General features: G+C 45.7%; 1 protein-coding gene across 2 annotated transcripts in view; it reads left to right on the forward strand.

The window, feature by feature from the left end:
* LOC135038474 (lysophospholipid acyltransferase 2-like) overlaps nt 1–20,496 on the forward strand; it is a 64,799-nt gene that overhangs the window by 27,364 nt on the left and 16,939 nt on the right. For both annotated transcript variants that reach the window (XM_063954656.1, XM_063954655.1), the window contains exons 4-9: nt 3,631–3,720; nt 3,826–3,881; nt 4,500–4,554; nt 7,751–7,880; nt 11,488–11,662; nt 12,374–12,477. In XM_063954656.1, the coding sequence (XP_063810726.1) occupies nt 3,631–3,720; nt 3,826–3,881; nt 4,500–4,554; nt 7,751–7,880; nt 11,488–11,662; nt 12,374–12,477 (610 nt within the window). The remainder of the gene's footprint in view (nt 1–3,630; nt 3,721–3,825; nt 3,882–4,499; nt 4,555–7,750; nt 7,881–11,487; nt 11,663–12,373; nt 12,478–20,496) is intronic.

The following is a 20,496-nucleotide window of genomic DNA, read 5'->3' on the forward strand; positions in this document are numbered from 1 at the left end:
GACCCCATCCCCCTTTCAAAACCATGATGCAAGTGCTTACTGAAAGTATTCATGACTCTGGATGCCAAATGTGGATTTTGCTATTTTACTCTGGACAAGGAATTATCCATGCTCACAACATTCATGACCCCTGTGTGTAGATATACTTTCCTCAGAATACCATATGGTATATGCTCTGGTAGTGAGGTATTCCAGCAAAGCATGGAGCAATTATTTGAGGGATACCCTAAGATCATCAGAGGACACCCAGATTTGTGGCCACGCCATGCATGAACACTATGATGTAAATGTAATATCCTGCGAACTGCAGGCATGGGCGGATTCCCGGTGAGTATGACAGTTGTTTTAAAGTATAATTTAAAAGGCAAAACCAGGTTAGTTTTGACCTTTAAATGAATGCCACTTTAAAACATTAGCCAAACTTGTCGGGGAGCTGCCGTTGCCTGCAGTTCACAGGCAGTTACATTAACCTCTGTACGTGCCTCAAAGTTATGCAGAGTATCTGTGAGATCAATATGAAATTGAACCCTGACAAGTGCTGATTCAGAGTGACTGAGGTTCCATATGCTGTTCACTCTTTGACGTCTGAGGGCGTTAAGCCAGATCCTGCCAAGATACTGGCTCTCCAACAAATCAGTCACCCATTACATTTAAATTGTGGTGTAGCAGGGTACAAAACCGTTCATACAGTCAAGGAAGGGATGCTCTCCTCAGTTATATATGTATGGAGTCCTCAAATAACATGGTGTGGGTACTTGGTCCAGTCCAATGGATGTAAGTGGAGGCTGGTTCAGGGAACACAACGGTTGTTCCACAGGAAGGTCAAATTGGTGATATAGGTGCATCCATATCACCCATCTGACTGGGAGGCGGTCAAGATCCCGCCGGACGGAATCCCGGAGGTCGAAATACCGACGCCGGAATCCCAACCGGCACAATCACGAGATATTTTCCCTCCGTGGGTGTCCACGACACCCATAGAGGGAGAATATAATAGTGTGGCGAGCGAAGCGAGCCCGCAAGGGGCTGTGGTCTGCTCGCCACCCCTGTCGGGATTGTGTGGTCGGGATTCCGGCGTTGGTATTTCGACCGCCGGGATCCCGTCCAGCGGGATTTAGTACTGATCCCATTTGACTGGCCTGTGGAATAACCGTTGTGCACCTGAACCAGCCTCCACTTCAATCTATCCTATAAAGCTCAGTCAAGAAGCTGTACAACTGGAGACCATTGCACTGGACCAAGTATCCACACCTTGTTATTTAAGGACTCCACTATTGCCATACAGCTTATATAACTGAGGACACCATCCCTCTAGCGGTGAATTGGTAACTATACATTAAATGGGACACTGCCTTACTTAAGGAGCTATTTTGGGATTTCCACAGTGGGGTATACAGTATATAGGAATGGACACTAATTGATTGTATGAATGATTTTGTACCCTGCTACACTGCAAATTGAATGTAAAGGGTGATCAGCTTCTCTAGCCTTAGCCTTACTAATGGCCCAGATTTATCAAGCCTTGGAGAGTGATAAATTGCACAGTGATAAAGTACTAACCAATCAGCTCCTAACTGTCATTTTTCAAACACAGCCTGTAACATGGCAGCTAGGAGCTGACTGGTTGGTACTTTATCATCGAGCAATTTATAACTCTCCAAGGCTCGATAAATCTGAGCCTATATATTTAATATAAATTTTATTTTTTATATATCCAGATTTCATTTATATTTTGTTTGCACAATGGAATTGTGTTCATTAATAGCGCTGCTATTTTTGTTCTGTATTGTGGGACTGACTATACCCATTTGTGGTAGCTGCTTTATATAGCAGACCATAACAAGTGCCTGAAAAGTACCTTGGTATTTCTCTTCTTTAACGAATGCCTACCCCTGCTGGTCCTGCATGCCTTTATATAGCAGACCATAACAAGTGCCTGAAAAGTACCTTGGTATTTCTCTTCTTTAACGAATGCCTACAAGCTGGTCCTGCAGCATTTTCTTGTAATGCCCAATTACCTCTAAAAACTGTTGAAACACTACAGTGAGGTTACTGCACCGCTTTGCCAGCCACTCCATTACTTTGACGTTCACTTTCTGGTTCTAATTCTGCAGATGCCTCTCAAGGTCTTAGTTCTGTATGCCTGTGACATACCTATTGCTTTTGCTCCAAGGGCCCTCATTGAGACGGAGTCCTGCTATGCTCAGATCGAGAAGGAACTGCTGGTCTTTATCTTTGCTTGTAATACGTTTCATGGATTTATTTATGGATGGCACTTGCTGATTGATAACCATTCTACACAAACATTTGCACACTGCCTCGGTGAGGATTCAGCACTTCATGCTTATACTCCAGCATACCACCTAGATGTGGTGTGCAAATGTGACAAGGACCACCATGTTGCTGATACCATGTCCTCTGCTCACTTCCCAGACTGAGGTGTATCTGATGCTGATTAAGACCTTGATGTCATGGAGTTTGAGGTCTCGTGAATGACCTCTGTCTCAAATTGTCCTCAATGGCTGTCCATCTTTGTACAGGGAATTGCCTCATGACCTGAAGTCTTTTTTTTTTATGTCCCCTTTTTGTGAATTGACCCTTTCTGATGGCATCCTTCTGCATGGTTAGCGTTTATTTTTATTCCTTCTCTTCAGGGTTTCAATGCACAGCGTCATGCAATTCATGAGTGGTGCGTTCCATGCCTTTACATGCCAATGGTACATCACACACATCAGCAGCAGTTCTCACTATCCATAGTCCAAGGGGTTGGCAAAAAGGACAGTCCTTTCTACAAAGTACTTGCTATAAAAATGCTCCAGAAATGGATCTGATGTATTCATGGTGCTTCTCAATTAGAGAGGTGAGGGAGAGAGGTGGACTTCCATCTCCTGTACAACGCCTTTTATCTAGACGCACCACCATACTTAAACTAAAGCCACAGAACAACATTCATGGTGCGCTACTGAATGCCAGGCTTTGGCTTATAACCAGCCATGACAGATCCTTCAGTTGGTTGAGTCAATTGTATCCTGGGCAGACGGTTCGCATCCAGACCCCTGTCGGATTTCCAGGGATTCTCTAACAGGCCCAACATCTATGTTGTGGAAGCAGACGGTGCTTTGTATGAGCATAACAAGTGCCACCAATTGGGAGTGTCTGAATTTCAATATTCACCTGCCTTGACACCAACTGAGGGTGTCAGAACACCCATTGCTATGGACAGTGACTCTCCTGAAGACACACATGTTGGAGCTCAGGACAATCTCTTACCTTCTCATACCCTTGCCCAATAGTGAGCCCATTCAGGTAGAGCAGTTACTCCCTTTTTGGGAGGTTTTCCAGGCTTAATACCATGTTCCAGAACTTTGCTACTTTTCCATTCTTGTCCATTTATAATGCATTATACAATTATGTTTTGCTCAGTGTCCCTACAGCCAACAACTGTCACATTGTTTTGTACACACCCACTTGTTATATGTTTGGGTAAAGACTGAATCTCTTGTACATTGCTGTCTACAGCTCCAGAAATTTTGATACAGTGTACTGGGACAATATGTGTAAAATGGGTTACAGAACAGATTGCTGTGTCTGAAGTACCTAAGAACGTTCTTTTGTTGCTGCTCTCTACAGGTACACATTGTTGCTGACCATGTTCTATCTCACTTTCTTCCACATCCGAAGATATGCAAACCCTTTGGTGGATGACCTGGACTTCACTGTGTAAGTACCCTGTGCATATAACAGACAGATTTTTAATTTTTTTATTCACATAATTTATATGTTCCTAAAGAAGCTTGAGTTCTGTTTTTACTTTTTTTTTTGTAGGGCTTTAATGACATTGACCCAGAAATTAAGCAGGGTGGCATTTGAATATCATGATGGTAAGACAATACAATCACCTTGATGGGGTGTGAGAGGTACAAGGCCTTCTTCACTAAACACTATGGTATTATTGCCGTTCATGGAAGTCTGATGTCTTGCTCTTAGCCCACACATACAGATGCCATGTATATGGCTCACGTAGAAATGAAGGCCATTCATGATGTAGTTTGTTAGGCCCATGGGCCATGTATGCAAACCTGCTGTGTGACTGCTAGTCCTTCCATACCCACCAGAGAAATGCTGGGATGTGGAGTACTCCAGATCAGCTGGAAAATGACTAAATGCCCCGCCCACAGCTGTTCACAGGTTGGGTGAAGTAGGAATTCTCACCCATAAAGATCCTCTGAATTTGTTACTCCATCTTGCCATTTTGATTCTGTTAGCTCCCAACTCACGTGCAAAAGAACTGTAACCTTTGTGGAATTAAACATTTGTGTAAAGGAAAAGAAGTACACCGTTGTGATGTTTTGCTGTACTTTATAATAACTGCAACATACAGAGCTATCACTTTAATCTCCTTTGAATTGACCGTTCTTCTTAGGTCAGTATTCAATAAGGTCTTTGTGTAAGTACAGCGGTGTCAGTGTACATCTAAGATGTCCTATACCATATTGCAGGTTCAGTGCGCAGTGATCAGTCCCTGAGCCCCTCACAGACACGCCTTGCTATTCAGTAAGTTTTCTCCATCAACAATTTTTTCTTTTTTTTTTCATTTACGTTTTTTATTTAGATTAATATTATTTTAAGCCTATTTGTTTTTCACAGTCACTCGCAAGCATAGTCTGCCCGAAATACCATGTGCATTAGCTTGAGAGTTGGCACAGGAATATATATGAGGACGATTAATATTTTTGTCAAACTAGTTAAACAGGAAAGTCATGCACTGCAGTCAGCACACCTTTATCTTTGTACCAAAGAGTGTGCAAAAGACAGAAATTCCCCACATGCATAGTCAACTCTGCCACCACATAAGTAAATAAAACCCCTTTGTAAATTAGGGGGTTATTCAGGCAAACCATGTTGCACATGTTATATCTGCCCCACCTGCAGTGCAACACTGTTTTGTCCAGTTGTGTGTTGTTTTTTTTTTTGGTTTGCTAACAAACCTGAATAAGGGGTAAATATTTGAGCCAATATTGGGATGCTAAATAGACCCCTGTATTCTCACACACAATACTAGCTGCACACTAATACCTGTCCTCCTAAGGACAAAAGAGCTGCTGTGTAGTAAGGTAGATGCTGGGCGTACGTGCACCTACCACAGTGCGCATCCCTTCTCCTTGCAGCCACAAGGGGATTGACAGAGGCAGCCGTCGGGGTGCGTCGTCGGGGCATTACGGGTAAAACTGGAGGGGGGTGTCTGGAGTATTTATGGGGCAGCTGCATGACGTAACACATAGCAGCAAAAAAATGGTGCCAAACCTCCTGCCAGAGCAGCCAGGCTGCACTGGCAGGGGTCGACCTTAAGTCGATGCGTCTGGATGAGGGTGTTAGTAGCATCCAGGATGAAAATGGATCTGATCCTGGATATATTTTTGAGATGGAAGCGACAGGACTGGTAAAATTACTGAATGTGTTGTTTGTAAGTGAGGGAGGCATCAAGGGTATCTCCAAGACAAAGCACTTGGGGGCTAGAGGAAATAGTTTGCTGTCAATAGATAATGAAATTGAGTGAGGTGAGTTTATGTGAGAAGATGATCAGCTCATTCTTAGACAAGTTAGGTTTGCGTTCCAGGAAGAGATAGCAGAGAGACAGTTGGAGATACAAGTGAGGGGAGTGGTCAGGAGAGGAAAGGTAGATAGGAGTGTCATTAGCACAGAGATGATATTGGAGGTTAAAAGAGCTGATGAGCTCAGCTAAAGAGAATGTACAGTATAGAGGGAGAATAGAAGTGGTCATGAACAGAACCTTGGGATTCACCTACTTTTAGTAGAAGTGTGGGGAAGTAGGGTTATGAGAGGAGACAGAGAAGAAATGGTCAGAGAGGTAGGAGGATAGCCAGGAGAGGGCAGTATCATGTAGACCAAGGGAAGGCTTGGTTTGCAGGAGGAGAGGGTGGTCCACAGCGTCAAAGTAGCAGAGAGGTCAAGGAGAATGAGCAGGGAGTAGTGGTCCTTGGATTTGGCAGCAAGGAGGCCATTGCTGACTTTCGTGAGGGCTGTTTCATTGGAGAGCAAGGAAGCCAGACTGAAATGGGTCAAGCAGTGAGTAGGAGGAAGTAAAGGTAGTTGTAGGCAGTACAATGTAGACAATGTTATGATCAAGAGTGAGTTTTTTAATAATAGGGGAGACAAGGGCAGGCTTGAATAGCAGTGTTCAATGAATAAATTCTAACCAAGCTGCTTTGGAACCAGAACGGTTTTAAAAAAAGAGGAAATAATATAGTTCAGTCTCTTTTTTTGCTATTTACAGTTTTAATTCCAAAGCAGAAGCTTTAAATCTAGAACCCTACTACCCAGCATCTCTTTTGTTTTTAGGAGGACAGGTATCAGTGTGCAGCTAGTAGTGTGTGTGTGTGAGAATATAGGGGTCTATTTAGCATCCCAATATTGGCTCGAATATTTACCCTTTCCTACATACTGTAGATGGGCTAATCAAATCAAAAGTTACCATATAATTAAAATGAAAATCTGCTTGCTAAATAGACCCCATAGAAGTATAATGTAAGACAAGGAGATCAGTCAATGAAGGTTTTAATCATTTGCTTAAGAAATTTATTAGGAGCAGGATGATCATATAGGGGTATATTCAATTGTAGTTGGAACTGCCGTCTTGTCGGAAAGACAGCAGTTTCCGACCTATTCAATCCTCCTGCCTTTTTTTCCGACAAGTCGGCAATTCCAATTTGTCGGAAAACACGTGGATCAGCAGAATAGCCACGGATCCACGTGTTTTTTCGGAAGCGCGGACAAATCTGACAGGTTTTAGCCCCGTTTCCGGCAATGTCAATACGATTAAAAAAAAAGTTGGATTGGCATTGTCGGGAATGCCCAACTCCTGTCGGATTTGGCCGCTCATTGAATACTGAGATGTCTGATCCTTTCCGCCGGAAAGGACCTGACATCAATTGAATATACCCCTAAATAATTTTAATAAATTATGTGAAAAGTAATCATGTTTCATGAAGAATCAAAGCTAGACAGTTCAACTACAGGAACAGCAGGAGCTGGTTCTTGATTTGAATGCCTGGGTGAAGACTCTGAAAATGTTCATAATGATAATCCTTTTATAAATGACCTGTGTTAAAGTATATTTATTACACTACAACATTAAAGATGCCACCCTTGTTTTTGTCGATATACGTGATGTAAGGGCTCTCTAGTCTATGGATAGGAGGGATTAAATAATCTCTTTCAACATGAAAACCTGTGGAGTTCTGCTGTGTTACTTTGGTTGGACCCATGGATTCCTATTTATATAGTATGTAATATGGATACAGACACTTCAATATATAATGCTAGTTATTTGTAGAAAGTGTAGCTATCAATAACAAATTAGAAAACTTCCACCACGAATTAGTGGAGTTGGTATAGTTGGAAATTTTCCATGTTATATGGATGAAACGTTGCAGCATGCTGCTAATTGAGATACGGACATTGGCTGACATAGGCCAGGATTGGTCCAGACCAAGTATTCCCAGTTCCCACTGTGCAGAGCTTTGCATTCACCCTTTTCTTGCACAAAGATGGTTAACACTTCTGTGTGTGTCCTCAACAAAACATTGGAAAAAGAACAATACACGTGTGGGCTGTATACAATGAAGAGTATTTGCACAAATAAGACCATGCTGTATTTTAAATAAACAAATCATGGAAATTAGTATTTCTAGCACATTGTTTCACTCATATTTTCTTTCTTACTGTATAGTGCTCCTCCTGGAATCCTCCCATATTTAAGTTACACAGTCGGGTTTTTAGGACTTCTTGCTGGACCTCTCTGTTCTTTCAATGACTACCAGATATTTATACATGGAGAGGAGAAGAAAAGGAACCCAAATGTAAGTAGAACAGTGTTGTGAGAGTAGAAAGCAGCTGCAGTTGTTTCATTGTACCGTATGGAAAGGCAGGTGTCTGTGTTGTCTCCATGTGCTATTTCTAGACCAATATATCATCTATTACTAGAGGTGGTGTCTATAAAGGGTTGACAAGAGTCCTAACAGACCATTAGGGTTTTACTTGTAATTATAAATAAAACAACCTAGTATATTTCACATCAGAAATTCAACATATTTAAATTAAAAAAAAAAATTGCTGTAGCTTTTATATGTAAGTAAATATTTGACGGGTGGTCTTCAGTATGGCGAATGTCGGGATACTGGCGCACAGTATACCGGCGCCGTGATCCCGACACCCGGCATACCAACAGATATTCTCCCTCGTGGGGGTCCACGACCCCCCTGGAGGGAGAAACGCGCCACCGTGCCCGCAAGGGGCTCCTTTGCGCTCGCCACACTGTCGGTATGCCGGGAGCCCGGCCGCCAGCATACCATACTACACCCATATTTGACATATGAGGTGAGATATAATAGCGTCTGAGATTGCCGGAGGTGCGGGATGCCGGACGATCTCAGATGTTTTTTTAAAGTAGCAGTAATTTACAAGGCAAAACCATGTCTTGTAAATGACTGCCTCTTTAAAAAAACATCCGAGATCATCCGCCATTCCACACCTCCGGCAATCTTGTAAGCTATTACATCTCGCCTATGGATTGTTATACCTGTATAATAAAGGTATAAAAGGATGACCATACTGCAACTCAGAATAAACTGTTATTATTGCTAATTGGAAGTTAGTAATCCTTTTTCCCTTTAATTTTTCCTTAGCAACTTGATGAAAGGTAACCTTCTATAAAGCCATATTGGTTAGGTGCAAATGGATATGGTAGTACAGTTTAACTACCATTTGTGGCAGGTATTGTCACAGAACTAAAAGAGACCTTTCCAGTTTATAGATACATTGAGCCGGATATACTAAGCGGAAAATGAGGTAAACTCCCTGTTTACCGCATTTTCCTGATGTACTAACCCCCGGCCGGCAGGTCAGCGCCGCGGCGGGGTACGCCAGCTATAGTCCATAGAAGCCTATGAGCTTCTCTCCGCGGCACTGTGTGAGGGATCCGATCAGATCGCTCCCAGCATGCCCTGCGGCCGCCCCCGTCACCTCGCGCATGCGCAGACTGACTCCCGGGCCGAATCCCGGAAGTCAGGCTGCCGCTGCCGCATCGCGGAGGTCAGCTCTTATCGGAAGAGCTGTCCTCCGCAATGCTGATCGCATATGTTAGTACATATGCAATCAGCATCGTGGCGCAGGGCGACGATGTACATTAGTACATCCCGCCCATTACATGAACCATATGGGAAAAATGGTGTTAGTGTGCCTTAATCGAGGGATAATATAGTAATACACTTATCGTATGATCCAGTAGTTTACCTATCTAATCCAGGTGATTTTTTTTGTTAATAACGTGTAGATAGTTGCAATTTGCAGCTCTTCATCACATAGGGCTTCATGTAGAGTTGGACAGACATCAAACAGGGAAGGGCCAAATGTGAGTTTTCATGCTGATCATGTGCGCGGTGGCAGACTGAGCTGACTCTCCCAGTTGTGCCTCTCTATGCTTGGACAAAATGGGGTGAATCAGGGTCGGCTGGCATAACTTAAGTACAGCGAGGGTATGTTCACACACCTTATATAGGGGTGCAGCAGTTACATATATGCTTCTTATGAGGCCTATGTTGCTACCTTTTCCCCCATGTTGCAAAGGTATGTACTCATGGGGGTATATTCAATTGAATTTGAAACTGTCGTCTTGTTGGAAAGACGTCAATTTCCGACTATTTTAGGTCGGAAGTGGTTTCCGACCTATTCAATAGACCCCTAATTTTTCCGAGAAGTCGGGAATTCCAACTTGTTGGAAAGCACGTGGATCGGGGGAATAGCCGCCGATCCATGTGCTTCTGTCGGAGACGGGGCCAAATCCGTCAGTCTCAATCCGACTTTAAAAAAGTCTGATTGAGGAGATGAGACGGGGGAACGGGGCGGCGGGCTATAGGGGCAGCAGGGCACGGGTACCTCTATAGCAGGGCATCCCCCCGGCCAAGCTCCTCACTCCCGGCAGTGCCTCCCGGCTGGCACTGGGCTACACGGCTGAGTGCGGCTCCCTCCAGCAGCTCTCTGATCTCACACACGGGAAGCTGCTGACAGCAGCATCACGGACGGGACACCGACTGTCGGATTTGGCTCAAATCCGACAGTCTGATTTGTCCGCTCATTGAATAGGACTTGTCGGATCCATTCCGACAAGTGCATGTTGAAATGGATCCGACTTTATTTGAATATACCCCCATGATGTCATCGTTCAGAATGTTAATTAGGGACAGAATTACAATACAACTACTGTGCTGACATGCTAATAATGTCGACATAACATCTGTGTAGATATGCTAAATGTGTACATGGACAATGATGACATTATGAATGCATCAACATGTTCAATGTTAGCATTACAAACATGTCTACGTGATGAATGTTGACATATTGACCGTCGGCCATATATACCACACTCATTGCAAGATCCGTGTTGATGATCATGATCATCAGAATGGACTTTGCGTTATCTGTAAAAGATAGTTAAATAAAAGAAAGTTAAAAGCATATGAACTAGGAATCTCCCTCCTGGAAGCATTAGATCTCCTTGCTATAATACCGACCAGTGCTCAGCTGGACAGGATGGCGCTGTATTATCTGTGGGCCCTCTGCCCTTCACATACAGCCCTGGCCCAGTCAGATAAATAGCCTCATTTGTTTCTTTAGTACGCATGCCATTTATTGGTGACACTGGCAACCCAGACACATTTTGCACTTGCGGCTGCTTTCTCCAAATGGACCATGGGGCTAATTCAGACCTAATCGTTGCTATGCGTGTTCGCACAGCAGCGATCAGGTCTGAACTGTGCATGCGCCAGTGCCGCAGTGCGCTGACGCATGGCAGACAGACAGCCGACGGCTGATTAACAGGCAGAGGCAGTTGCTGGGCGGGAAGGGGCGTTTGGCCGCCGTTTATGGGGCGCAGTCCGGTCAACGCAGGCGTGCCCGGACCGTGCAGGGGCGGGCCACGTTGGCTGCGTGTACTTCTGCGGGAAGGGAGGGCCTGACATGTGGGGTGGGCTAGCCCTGTGCTGGGTGTCCCCCTGCATGTCAATGTGCCTGACATTAGCACATCTACGATCAGGTCTGAATTAGGCCCCAAATATGGGTTGGAGCGAGCATATAGATGCGACCAAAGAAGAGTAGCAGTATGTTGACGTGAAATGCGTCCCACAATGGCACCTATCAGGCTCATATCTGCCTGTTTAAAGGGAGTTGACTTTGGAGGGTACTCCCCTGCAGCAAGTTGCAAGCTTATGATGATGGCCATTCAATGACAGCATATAAAACACACCTAATTATTCAAATATTCTTTTTGGCTAACTCTGCATAAGTAGCAAAATGCAATAGTTCCCCATTAGGGCCATTTCACATTGGGCACAGTCCAGATTGTGTCCATAGTAAGCAAGATCCTCTGTGACTATACAGTAATGTTGTGGTGTTGTTTTTTTACACTAGGTGGCAGTGTGCAAGAAATTGTGCCTATGTTCTGTTCTTCTGGCTGCTCATATTACCTTGTCAGATCGATTTTCTGTATCTAGTGATCCCCACCGCTCAGTGACTGGACATTTTGTGAACCTCTACCTCACTGCAGCGTCTAGAAGGCCCAAGTACTATTTTGCCTGGACACTAGGTGAGATATTAAGATTTATTTTAGATGGGACTAATATGTTGATAAATAGAATGCCACTGGAATCCAAATGTTTCACTTTTGCTAGTGTGTGCTGCGATAGCACTCAGACAAATAAAGGCAGATCAAACTGCTGTAAGTTCAATCATATACTATATATCTGACAGTTAGATGAATTGGATGGTTACATCCTCCTACTGGATGTACTGCATGCCCAAGGTGTCGATTCCACGAATCACGCAGTGTTACTTGCAGCATGCAGTGATACATTGCACCATAATACAGCGGACCATGCAGTGTGTACAGTGATGCCATGTATCTTTACCATTACGGGGGCGGGCCAGATCATTGCGGGGGCAGGCCATGGCGGCTGCGTCATGTCACACGCAGACGCTGCAACCCGGGACGCAGCGGGCAGCCGCCTGCCAGTGCAGCTAGGCTACGCAAGAGCTGCGCTGGCAGAGAGCTACTCAGCGGGTGCAAAAGCATCGCTGCTGCGCGATGCTTTTGCACCCTTGCGGGGGGTAGGGCCTGACATGCGGAGCAGACTAGCCCTGTGCTGGGCGTCCCCCCGCATGTCAGAGAAACTGATTGTAGATTTGCTATATTCAGCACATCTACGATCAGCTCTGAATCACCCCGATACTGCAATACATATATTCTATATGTTTTTATTTTTGTCCTGATCAATCATGTTTTTTTATGTGTGTTTAGCGGATGCCATAAATAATGCAGCTGGCTTTGGGTTTAATGGAATCTCTGAAGATGGGCTGGAGAGATGGGACCTGCTGTCCAACCTGAATATAATAGGAATTGAGGTGAGTGACCATAAACCACCCAACTGTCCCATTTAGGTAGTAAAGTCCATATTATAGGGTACTGTCCTGGCAGTAGTTGGGATGTCCTTATGTACTGGCATTTGTTCAGTGCTGAGGTCTCTTAAGTGGGTGTGGTATGTTATGTTGACATTGAGAATGTTGACAGTAAGAATGTTAATACCAGAATGTTGATATATTCTGAATGGCGACATGGACGTTATGTCGACATGTGGCATGCAAACGTACACAATGTCGGCATGGCATAATTTTGATATGGTCATTACATGGTCATTATGTCAACATTGTGTGTGTCAATAGTCAGCATGTTGACCACTGGCGCAACTATAATGGGTGTAATGCGGTGCACACGGGCCACTGGGTCCAGGGGGCACACACACCGCACACCCTGCCCCCATTTAGTTATATGTAACTGCACCATCAGCCTGGCACTGTCTGCAGAGCTGTAAATATCACCAGGAAAATGGCTGCCACAGCCATTTTCCTGTGATTCGCAAATGCACGATAGAGATGTCCTGTGGGACGCTGTGTAGGCTCCATGTTCCCAGAGACCTGCACATGCGCATTAGACAGTAGCGCTGCTGGAGAGGAGAGGGCCCGATCGGAGCCTGCACACGGCCCCCCTCCTCTCTTAAAGTGTCTCTGATATTGACATAGCACCCATTATAATTAGTGATGTGCACCGTAAATTTCTCTATCGTCCTAGTGGATGCTGGGGTTCCTGAAAGGACCATGGGGAATAGCGGCTCCGCAGGAGACAGGGCACAAAAAGTAAAGCTTTAGGATCAGGTGGTGTGCACTGGCTCCTCCCCCTATGACCCTCCTCCAAGCCTCAGTTAGATTTTTGTGCCCGGCCGAGAAGGGTGCAATCTAGGTGGCTCTCCTAAAGAGCTGCTTAGAACAGTTTAGCTTAGGTTTTTTATTTTACAGTGAGTCCTGCTGGCAACAGGATCACTGCAACGAGGGACTTAGGGGAGAAGAAGTGAACTCACCTGCGTGCAGGATGGATTGGCTTCTTGGCTACTGGACATTAGCTCCAGAGGGACGATCACAGGTACAGCCTGGATGGTCACCGGAGCCTCGCCGCCGGCCCCCTTGCAGATGCTGAAACGAGAAGAGGTCCAGAATCGGCGGCAGAAGACTCCTTCCTCAGTCTTCTTAAGGTAGCGCACAGCACTGCAGCTGTGCGCCATTTTCCTCTCAGCACACTTCACACGGCAGTCACTGAGGGTGCAGGGCGCTGGGAGGGGGGCGCCCTGGGAGGCAAATGAAAACCTTTTTTGGCTAAAAATACCTCACATATAGCCTCCGGGGGCTATATGGAGATATTTAACCCCTGCCAGAATCCGTTAAGAGCGGGAGACGAGGCCGCCGAAAAAGGGGCGGGGCCTATCTCCTCAGCACACAGCGCCATTTTCCCTCACAGAAAGGCTGGAGGGAAGGCTCCCAGGCTCTCCCCTGCACTGCACTACAGAAACAGGGTTGAAACAGAGAGGGGGGGCACTAATTTGGCGTTAGAAATATATAAAAAAGATGCTATAAGGGAAAACACTTATATAAGGTTGTCCCTATATAATTATAGCGTTTTTGGTGTGTGCTGGCAAACTCTCCCTCTGTCTCTCCAAAGGGCTAGTAGGTCCTGTCCTCTATCAGAGCATTCCCTGTGTGTGTGCTGTGTGTCGGTACGTGTGTGTCGACATGTATGAGGACGATGTTGGTGAGGAGGCGGAGCAATTGCCTGTAATGGTGATGTCACTCTCTAGGGAGTCGACACCGGAATGGATGGCTTATTTAGGGAATTACGTGATAATGTCAACACGCGCCAAGGTCGGTTGACGACATGAGACGGCCGACAAACAATTAGTACCGGTCCAGACGTCTCAAAAACACCGTCAGGGGTTTTAAAACGCCCGTTTACTTTAGTCGGTCGACACAGACACAGACAGGGACACTGAATCCAGTGTCGACGGTGAATAAACAAACGTATTCCTTATTAGGGCCACACGTTAAGGGCAATGAAGGAGGTGTTACATATTTCTGATACTACAAGTACCACAAAAGAGGGTATTATGTGGGATGTGAAAAAACTACCGTAGTTTTTCCTGAATCAGATAAATTAAATGAAGTGTGTGATGATGCGTGGGTTCCCCCCGATAGAAAATATGGGCGGTATACCCTTTCCCGCCAGAAGTTAGGGCGCGTTGGGAAACACCCCTTAGGGTGGATAAGGCGCTCACACGCTTATCAGAACAAGTGGCGGTACCGTCTATAGATAGGGCCGTCCTCAAGGAGCCAGCTGACAGGAGGCTGGAAAAATATCATAAAAAGTATATACACACATACTGGTGTTATACTGCGACCAGCGATCGCCTCAGCCTGGATGTGCAGAGCTGGGGTGGCTTGGTCGGATTCCCTGACTAAAAATATTGATACCCTTGACAGGGACAGTATTTTATTGACTATAGAGCATTTAAAGGATGTATTTCTATATATGCGAGATGCACAGAGGGATATTTGCACTCTGGCATCAAGAGTAAGTGCGATGTCCATATCTGCCAGAAGATGTTTATGGACACGACAGTGGTCAGGTGATGCAGATTCCAAACGGCACAAAGGTGTATTGCCGTATAAAGGAAGAGGAGTTATTTGGGGTCGGTCCATCGGACCTGGTGGCCACGGCAACTGCTGGAAAATCCACTGTTTTTACCCTAAGTCACATCTCTGCAGAAAAAGACACCGTCTTTTCAGCTTCAGTCCTTTCGTCCCTATAAGAGTCATATCTGCCCAGGGATAGAGGAAAGGGAAGAAGACTGCAGCAGGCAGCCCATTCCCAGGAACAGAAGCGTTCCACCGCTTCTGACAAGCTCTCAGCATGACGCTGAGACCGTACAGGACCCCTGGATCCTACAAGTAGTATCACAGGGGTACAGTTTGGAATGTCGAGACGTTTCCCCTGCGCAGGCTCCTGAAGTCTGCTTTACCAAGGTCTCCCTCCGACAAGGAGGCAGTATGGGAAAAAATTCACGAGCTGTATTCCCAGCAGGTGATAATTAAATTACCCCTCCTACAACAAGAAAAGGGGTATTATTCCACACTATATTGTGGTACTGAAGCCAGAAGGCTAGGTGAGACCTATTCTAAATCTAAAAAAATTTGAACACTTACAAAGGTTCAAATCAAGATGGAGTCACTCAGAGCAGTGATAACGAACCGGGAAGAAGGGGACTATCTGGTGTCCCGAGACATCAGGGATGCTTACCTCCATGTCCCAAATTTGCCCTTATCACTAAGGGTACCTCAGGTTCGTGGTACAGAACTGTCACTATCAGTTTCAGACGCTGCCGTTTGGATTGTCTACGGCACCCCGGGTCTTTACCAAGGTAATGGCCGAAATGATGGTTCTTCTTCGAAGAAAAGGCGTCTTAATTATCCCTTACTTGGACGATGATCTGATAAGGGCAAAGTCCAGGGAACAGTTGGAGGTCGGAGTAGCACTATCTCGGATACTGTTACAACAGCAGGGGTGGATTCTAAATATTCCAAAATCGCAGCTGATCCCGACAACAAGTCTCCTGTGCTTAGGGATGATTCTGGACACAGTCCAGAAAAAGGTGTTTCTCCCGGAAGAGAAAGCCAGGGAGTTATCCGAGCTAGTCAGGAACCTCCTAAAATCAGTGCATCATTGCACAAGGGCCATGGTAAAAAAATGGTGACTTCCTTCGAAGCAATTCCAGTCGGCAGATTTCATGCAAGAACTTTTCAGTGGGATCTGCTGGACAAATGGTCCGGATCGCATCTTCAGATGCATCAGCGGATAACCCTATATCCAAGGACAAGGGTGTCTCTCCTGTGGTGGTTACAGAGTGCTCATCTTCTAGAGGGCCGCAGATTCGGCATTCAGTTTTGGATGTTGGTGACCACGGAGGCCAGCCCGAGAGGCTGGGGAGCAGTCACACAAGGAAAAAATTTCCAGGGAGTGTGATCAAGTCTGGAGATTTTTCTCCACATAAATATAGCTAAGGGTAAATTTATAATGCTCTAAGCTTAGCAAGACCTCTGCTTCAAGGTCAGCCGGTATTGATCCAGTGGGATAAAACATCACGGCAGTCGCCCACGTAAATAGACAGGGCGGCACAAGAAGCAGGAGGGCAGTGGCAAAAACTGCAAGGACTTTTCGCTGGGCGGAAAATCATGTGATAGCACTGTCAGCAGTGTTTCATTCCGGGATTGGAAACTGGGAAGCAGACTTCCTCAGTAGGCACGACCTCCACCCGGCAGAGTGGGAACTTCATGGGGAAGTTTTCCACATAATTGTAAACCGTTGGGAATTACCAAAGGTGGACATGATGGCGTCCCGTCTGAACAAAAAACGGGACAGGTATTGCGCCAGGTTAAGAGACCCTCAGGCAATAGCTGTGGACGTTCTGGTAACACCGTGGGTGTACCAGTCGGTGTATGTGTTCCATCCTCTGCTTTTCATACCTAAGGTACTGAGAATTATAAGACATAGAGGAGTAAGAACTATACTCATGGCTCCGGATTGGCCAAGAAGGACTTGGTACCCGGAACTTCAAGAGATGCTCACAGAGGACTTATGGCCTCTGCCGCTAAGAAGGGACTTGTTTCAGCAAGTACCATGTCTGTTCCAAGACTTACCGCAGCTGCGTTTGACGGCATGGCGGTGGAACGCCGGATCCTAAGGGAAAAGGCATTCAGGAAGAGGTCATTCCTACCCTGGTCAAAGCCAGAAAGGAGGTGACCGCACAACATTATCACCACATGTGGCGAAAATATGTTGCGTGGTGTGAGGCCAGGAAGGCCCCACGAAGAAATTTCAACTCGGTCGATTCCTGCATTTCTTGCAAACAGGAGTGTCTATGGGCCTCAAATTGGGGTCCATTAAGGTTCAAATTTCGGCCCTGTCGATTTTTCTTCCAGAAAGAATTGGCTTCAGTTCCTGAAGTCCAGAAGTTTGTCAAGGGAGTATTGCATATACAACCCCCTTTTGTGTCTCCAGTGGCACTGTGGGATCTCAACGTAGTTCTGGGATTCCTCAAAACACATTGGTTTAAAACCAGTCAAATCTGTGGATTTGAAGCATCTCACATGAAAAGTGAACATGCTCTTGGACCTGGCCTGGACCAGGCGAGTGTCAAATTGGTGGTTTTTTTCTCAAAAAAGCCCATATCTGTTTGTCCATTCGGACAGGGCAGAGCTGCGGACTCGTCCCCAGTTCTCTCCCTAAGGTGGTGTCAGTGTTTCACCTGAACCAGCTTATTGTGGTGTCTTGCGCCTACTAGGGACTTGGAGGACTCCAAGTTGCTAGATGTGGTCAGGGCCCTGAAAATATAGGTTCCAGGACGGCTGGAGTCAGGAAAACTGACTTGCTGTTATCCTGTATGCACCCAACAAACTGGGTGCTCTTGCTTTTAAGCAGACTTTTGCTAGTTGGATGTGTAATACAATTCAGCTTGCACATTCTGTGGCAGGCCTGCCACAGCCAAAATATTTAAATGCCCATTCCACAAGGAAGGTGGGCTCATCTTGGGCGGCTGCCCGAGGGGTCTCGGCTTTACAACTTTGCCGAGCGGCTATTTAGTCAGGGGCAAACACGTTTGTAAAATCCTACAAATTTGATACCCTGGCTAAGGAGGACCTGGAGTTCTCTCATTCGGTGCTGCAGAGTCATCCGCACTCTCCCGCCCGTTTGGGAGCTTTGGTATAATCCCCATGGTCCTTTCAGGAACCCCAGCATCCACTAGGACGATAGAGAAAATAAGAATTTACTTACCGATAATTCTATTTCTCGGAGTCCGTAGTGGATGCTGGGCGCCCATCCCAAGTGCGGATTATCTGCATTACTTGTACATAGTTACAAAAATCGGGTTATTATTGTTGTGAGCCATCCTTTCAGAGGCTCCGCTGTTATCATACTGTTAACTGGGTTCAGATCACAGGTTGTACAGTGTGATTGGTGTGGCTGGTATGAGTCTTACCCGGGATTCATAAATCCTTCCTTATTGTGTACGCTCGTCCGGGCACAGTACCTAACTGAGGCTTGGAGGAGGGTCATAGGGGGAGGAGCCAGTGCACACCACCTGATCCTAAAGCTTTACTTTTTGTGCCCTGTCTCCTGCGGAGCCGCTATTCCCCATGGTCCTTTCAGGAACCCCAGCATCCACTACGGACTCCGAGAAATAGAATTATCGGTAAGTAAATTCTTATTTTTTTGTGTTTTGGTTTTGGATTCGGTTCCACGGCCGTGTTTTGGATTCGGACGCGTTTTGGCAAAACCTCCCTGAAAATTTTTTGTCGGATTCGGGTGTGTTTTGGATTCGGGTGTTTTTTTACAAAAAACCCTCAAAAACAGCTTAAATCATAGAATTTAGGGGTAATTTTGATCCCATAGTATTATTAACCTCAATAACCATTAATTCCACTCATTTCCAGTCTATTCTGAACACCTCACACCTCACAATATTATTTTAAGTCCTAAAATTTGCACCGAGGTCGCTGGATGGCTAAGCCTTGCGACCCAAGTGGCCGACACAAACACCTGGCCCATCTAGGAGTGGCACTGCAGTGTCAGACAGGATGGCAGATTTAAAAAATAGTCCCCAAACAGCACATGATGCAAAGAAAAAAAGAGGTGCAATGAGGTAGCTGTGTGACTAAGCTAAGCGACCCAAGTGGCCGACACAAACACCTTGCCCATCTAGGAGTGGCACTGCAGTGTCAGACAGGATGGCAGATTTAAAAAAATAGTCCCCAAAGAGCACATGATGCAAAGAAAAAAAGAGGTGCAATGAGGTAGCTGTGTGACTAAGCTAAGCAACCCAAGTGGCCGACACAAACACCTGGCCCATCTAGGAGTGGCACTGCAGTGTCAGACAGGATGGCAGATTTAAAAAATAGTCCCAAACAGCACATGATGCAAAGAAAAAAAGAGGTGCAATGAGGTAGCTGTGTGACTAAGCTAAGCGACCCAAGTGGCCTACACAAACACCTGGCCCATCTAGGAGTGACACTGCAGTGTCAGACAGGATGGCAGATTTAAAAAATAGTCCCCAAACAGCACATGATGCAAAGAAAAAAAGAGGTGCAATGAGGTAGCTGTGTGACTAAGCTAAGCGACCCAAGTGGCCGACACAAACACCTGGCCCATCTAGGAGTGGCACTGCAGTGTCAGACAGGATGGCAGATTTAAAAAATAGTCCCCAAACAGCACATGATGCAAAGAAAAAAAGAGGTGCACCAAGGTCGCTGTGTGACTAAGCTAAGCGACCCAAGTGGCCGACACAAACACCTGGCCCATCTAGGAGTGGCACTGCAGTTTTCTAGCGAGAGGATGAGTGCTTCCATCCTCATGCGAATCTGAACCACTAGCCATGAACATAGGCCAGGGCCTCAGCCGTTCCTTGCCACTCCGTGTCGTAAATGGCATATTGGCAAGTTTACGCTTCTCATCAGACGCTTTTAATTTTGATTTTTGGGTCATTTTACTGAACTTTTGTAGTATACTTGACGACACAGAGGTAGAGCATTGGACTACTGTACCGTACTGCTATATATATACTGGTGGTCACAGCAACATTCTGCACTGTCCCCTCCTACTATATACTGCGCACAACTAAAATGCAGCACAGGTATGGATGCATAGTATACTTGACGACACAGAGGTAGAGCAGTGGACTACTGTACCGTACTGCTATATATATACTGGTGGTCACAGCAACATTCTGCACTGTCCCCTCCTACTATATACTGCGCACAACTAAAATGCAGCACAGGTATACTTAACGACACAGAGGTAGAGCAGTGGACTACTGTACCGTACTGCTATATATATACTGGTGGTCACAGCAACATTCTGCACTGTCCCCTCCTACTATATACTGCGCACAACTAAAATGCAGCACAGGTATGGATGCATAGTATACTTGACGACACAGAGGTAGAGCAGTGGACTACTGTACCGTACTGCTATATATATACTGGTGG

Source organism: Pseudophryne corroboree, chromosome 2 (genome assembly GCF_028390025.1).
Source record: "Pseudophryne corroboree isolate aPseCor3 chromosome 2, aPseCor3.hap2, whole genome shotgun sequence".
NCBI lineage: Eukaryota > Metazoa > Chordata > Amphibia > Anura > Myobatrachidae > Pseudophryne > Pseudophryne corroboree.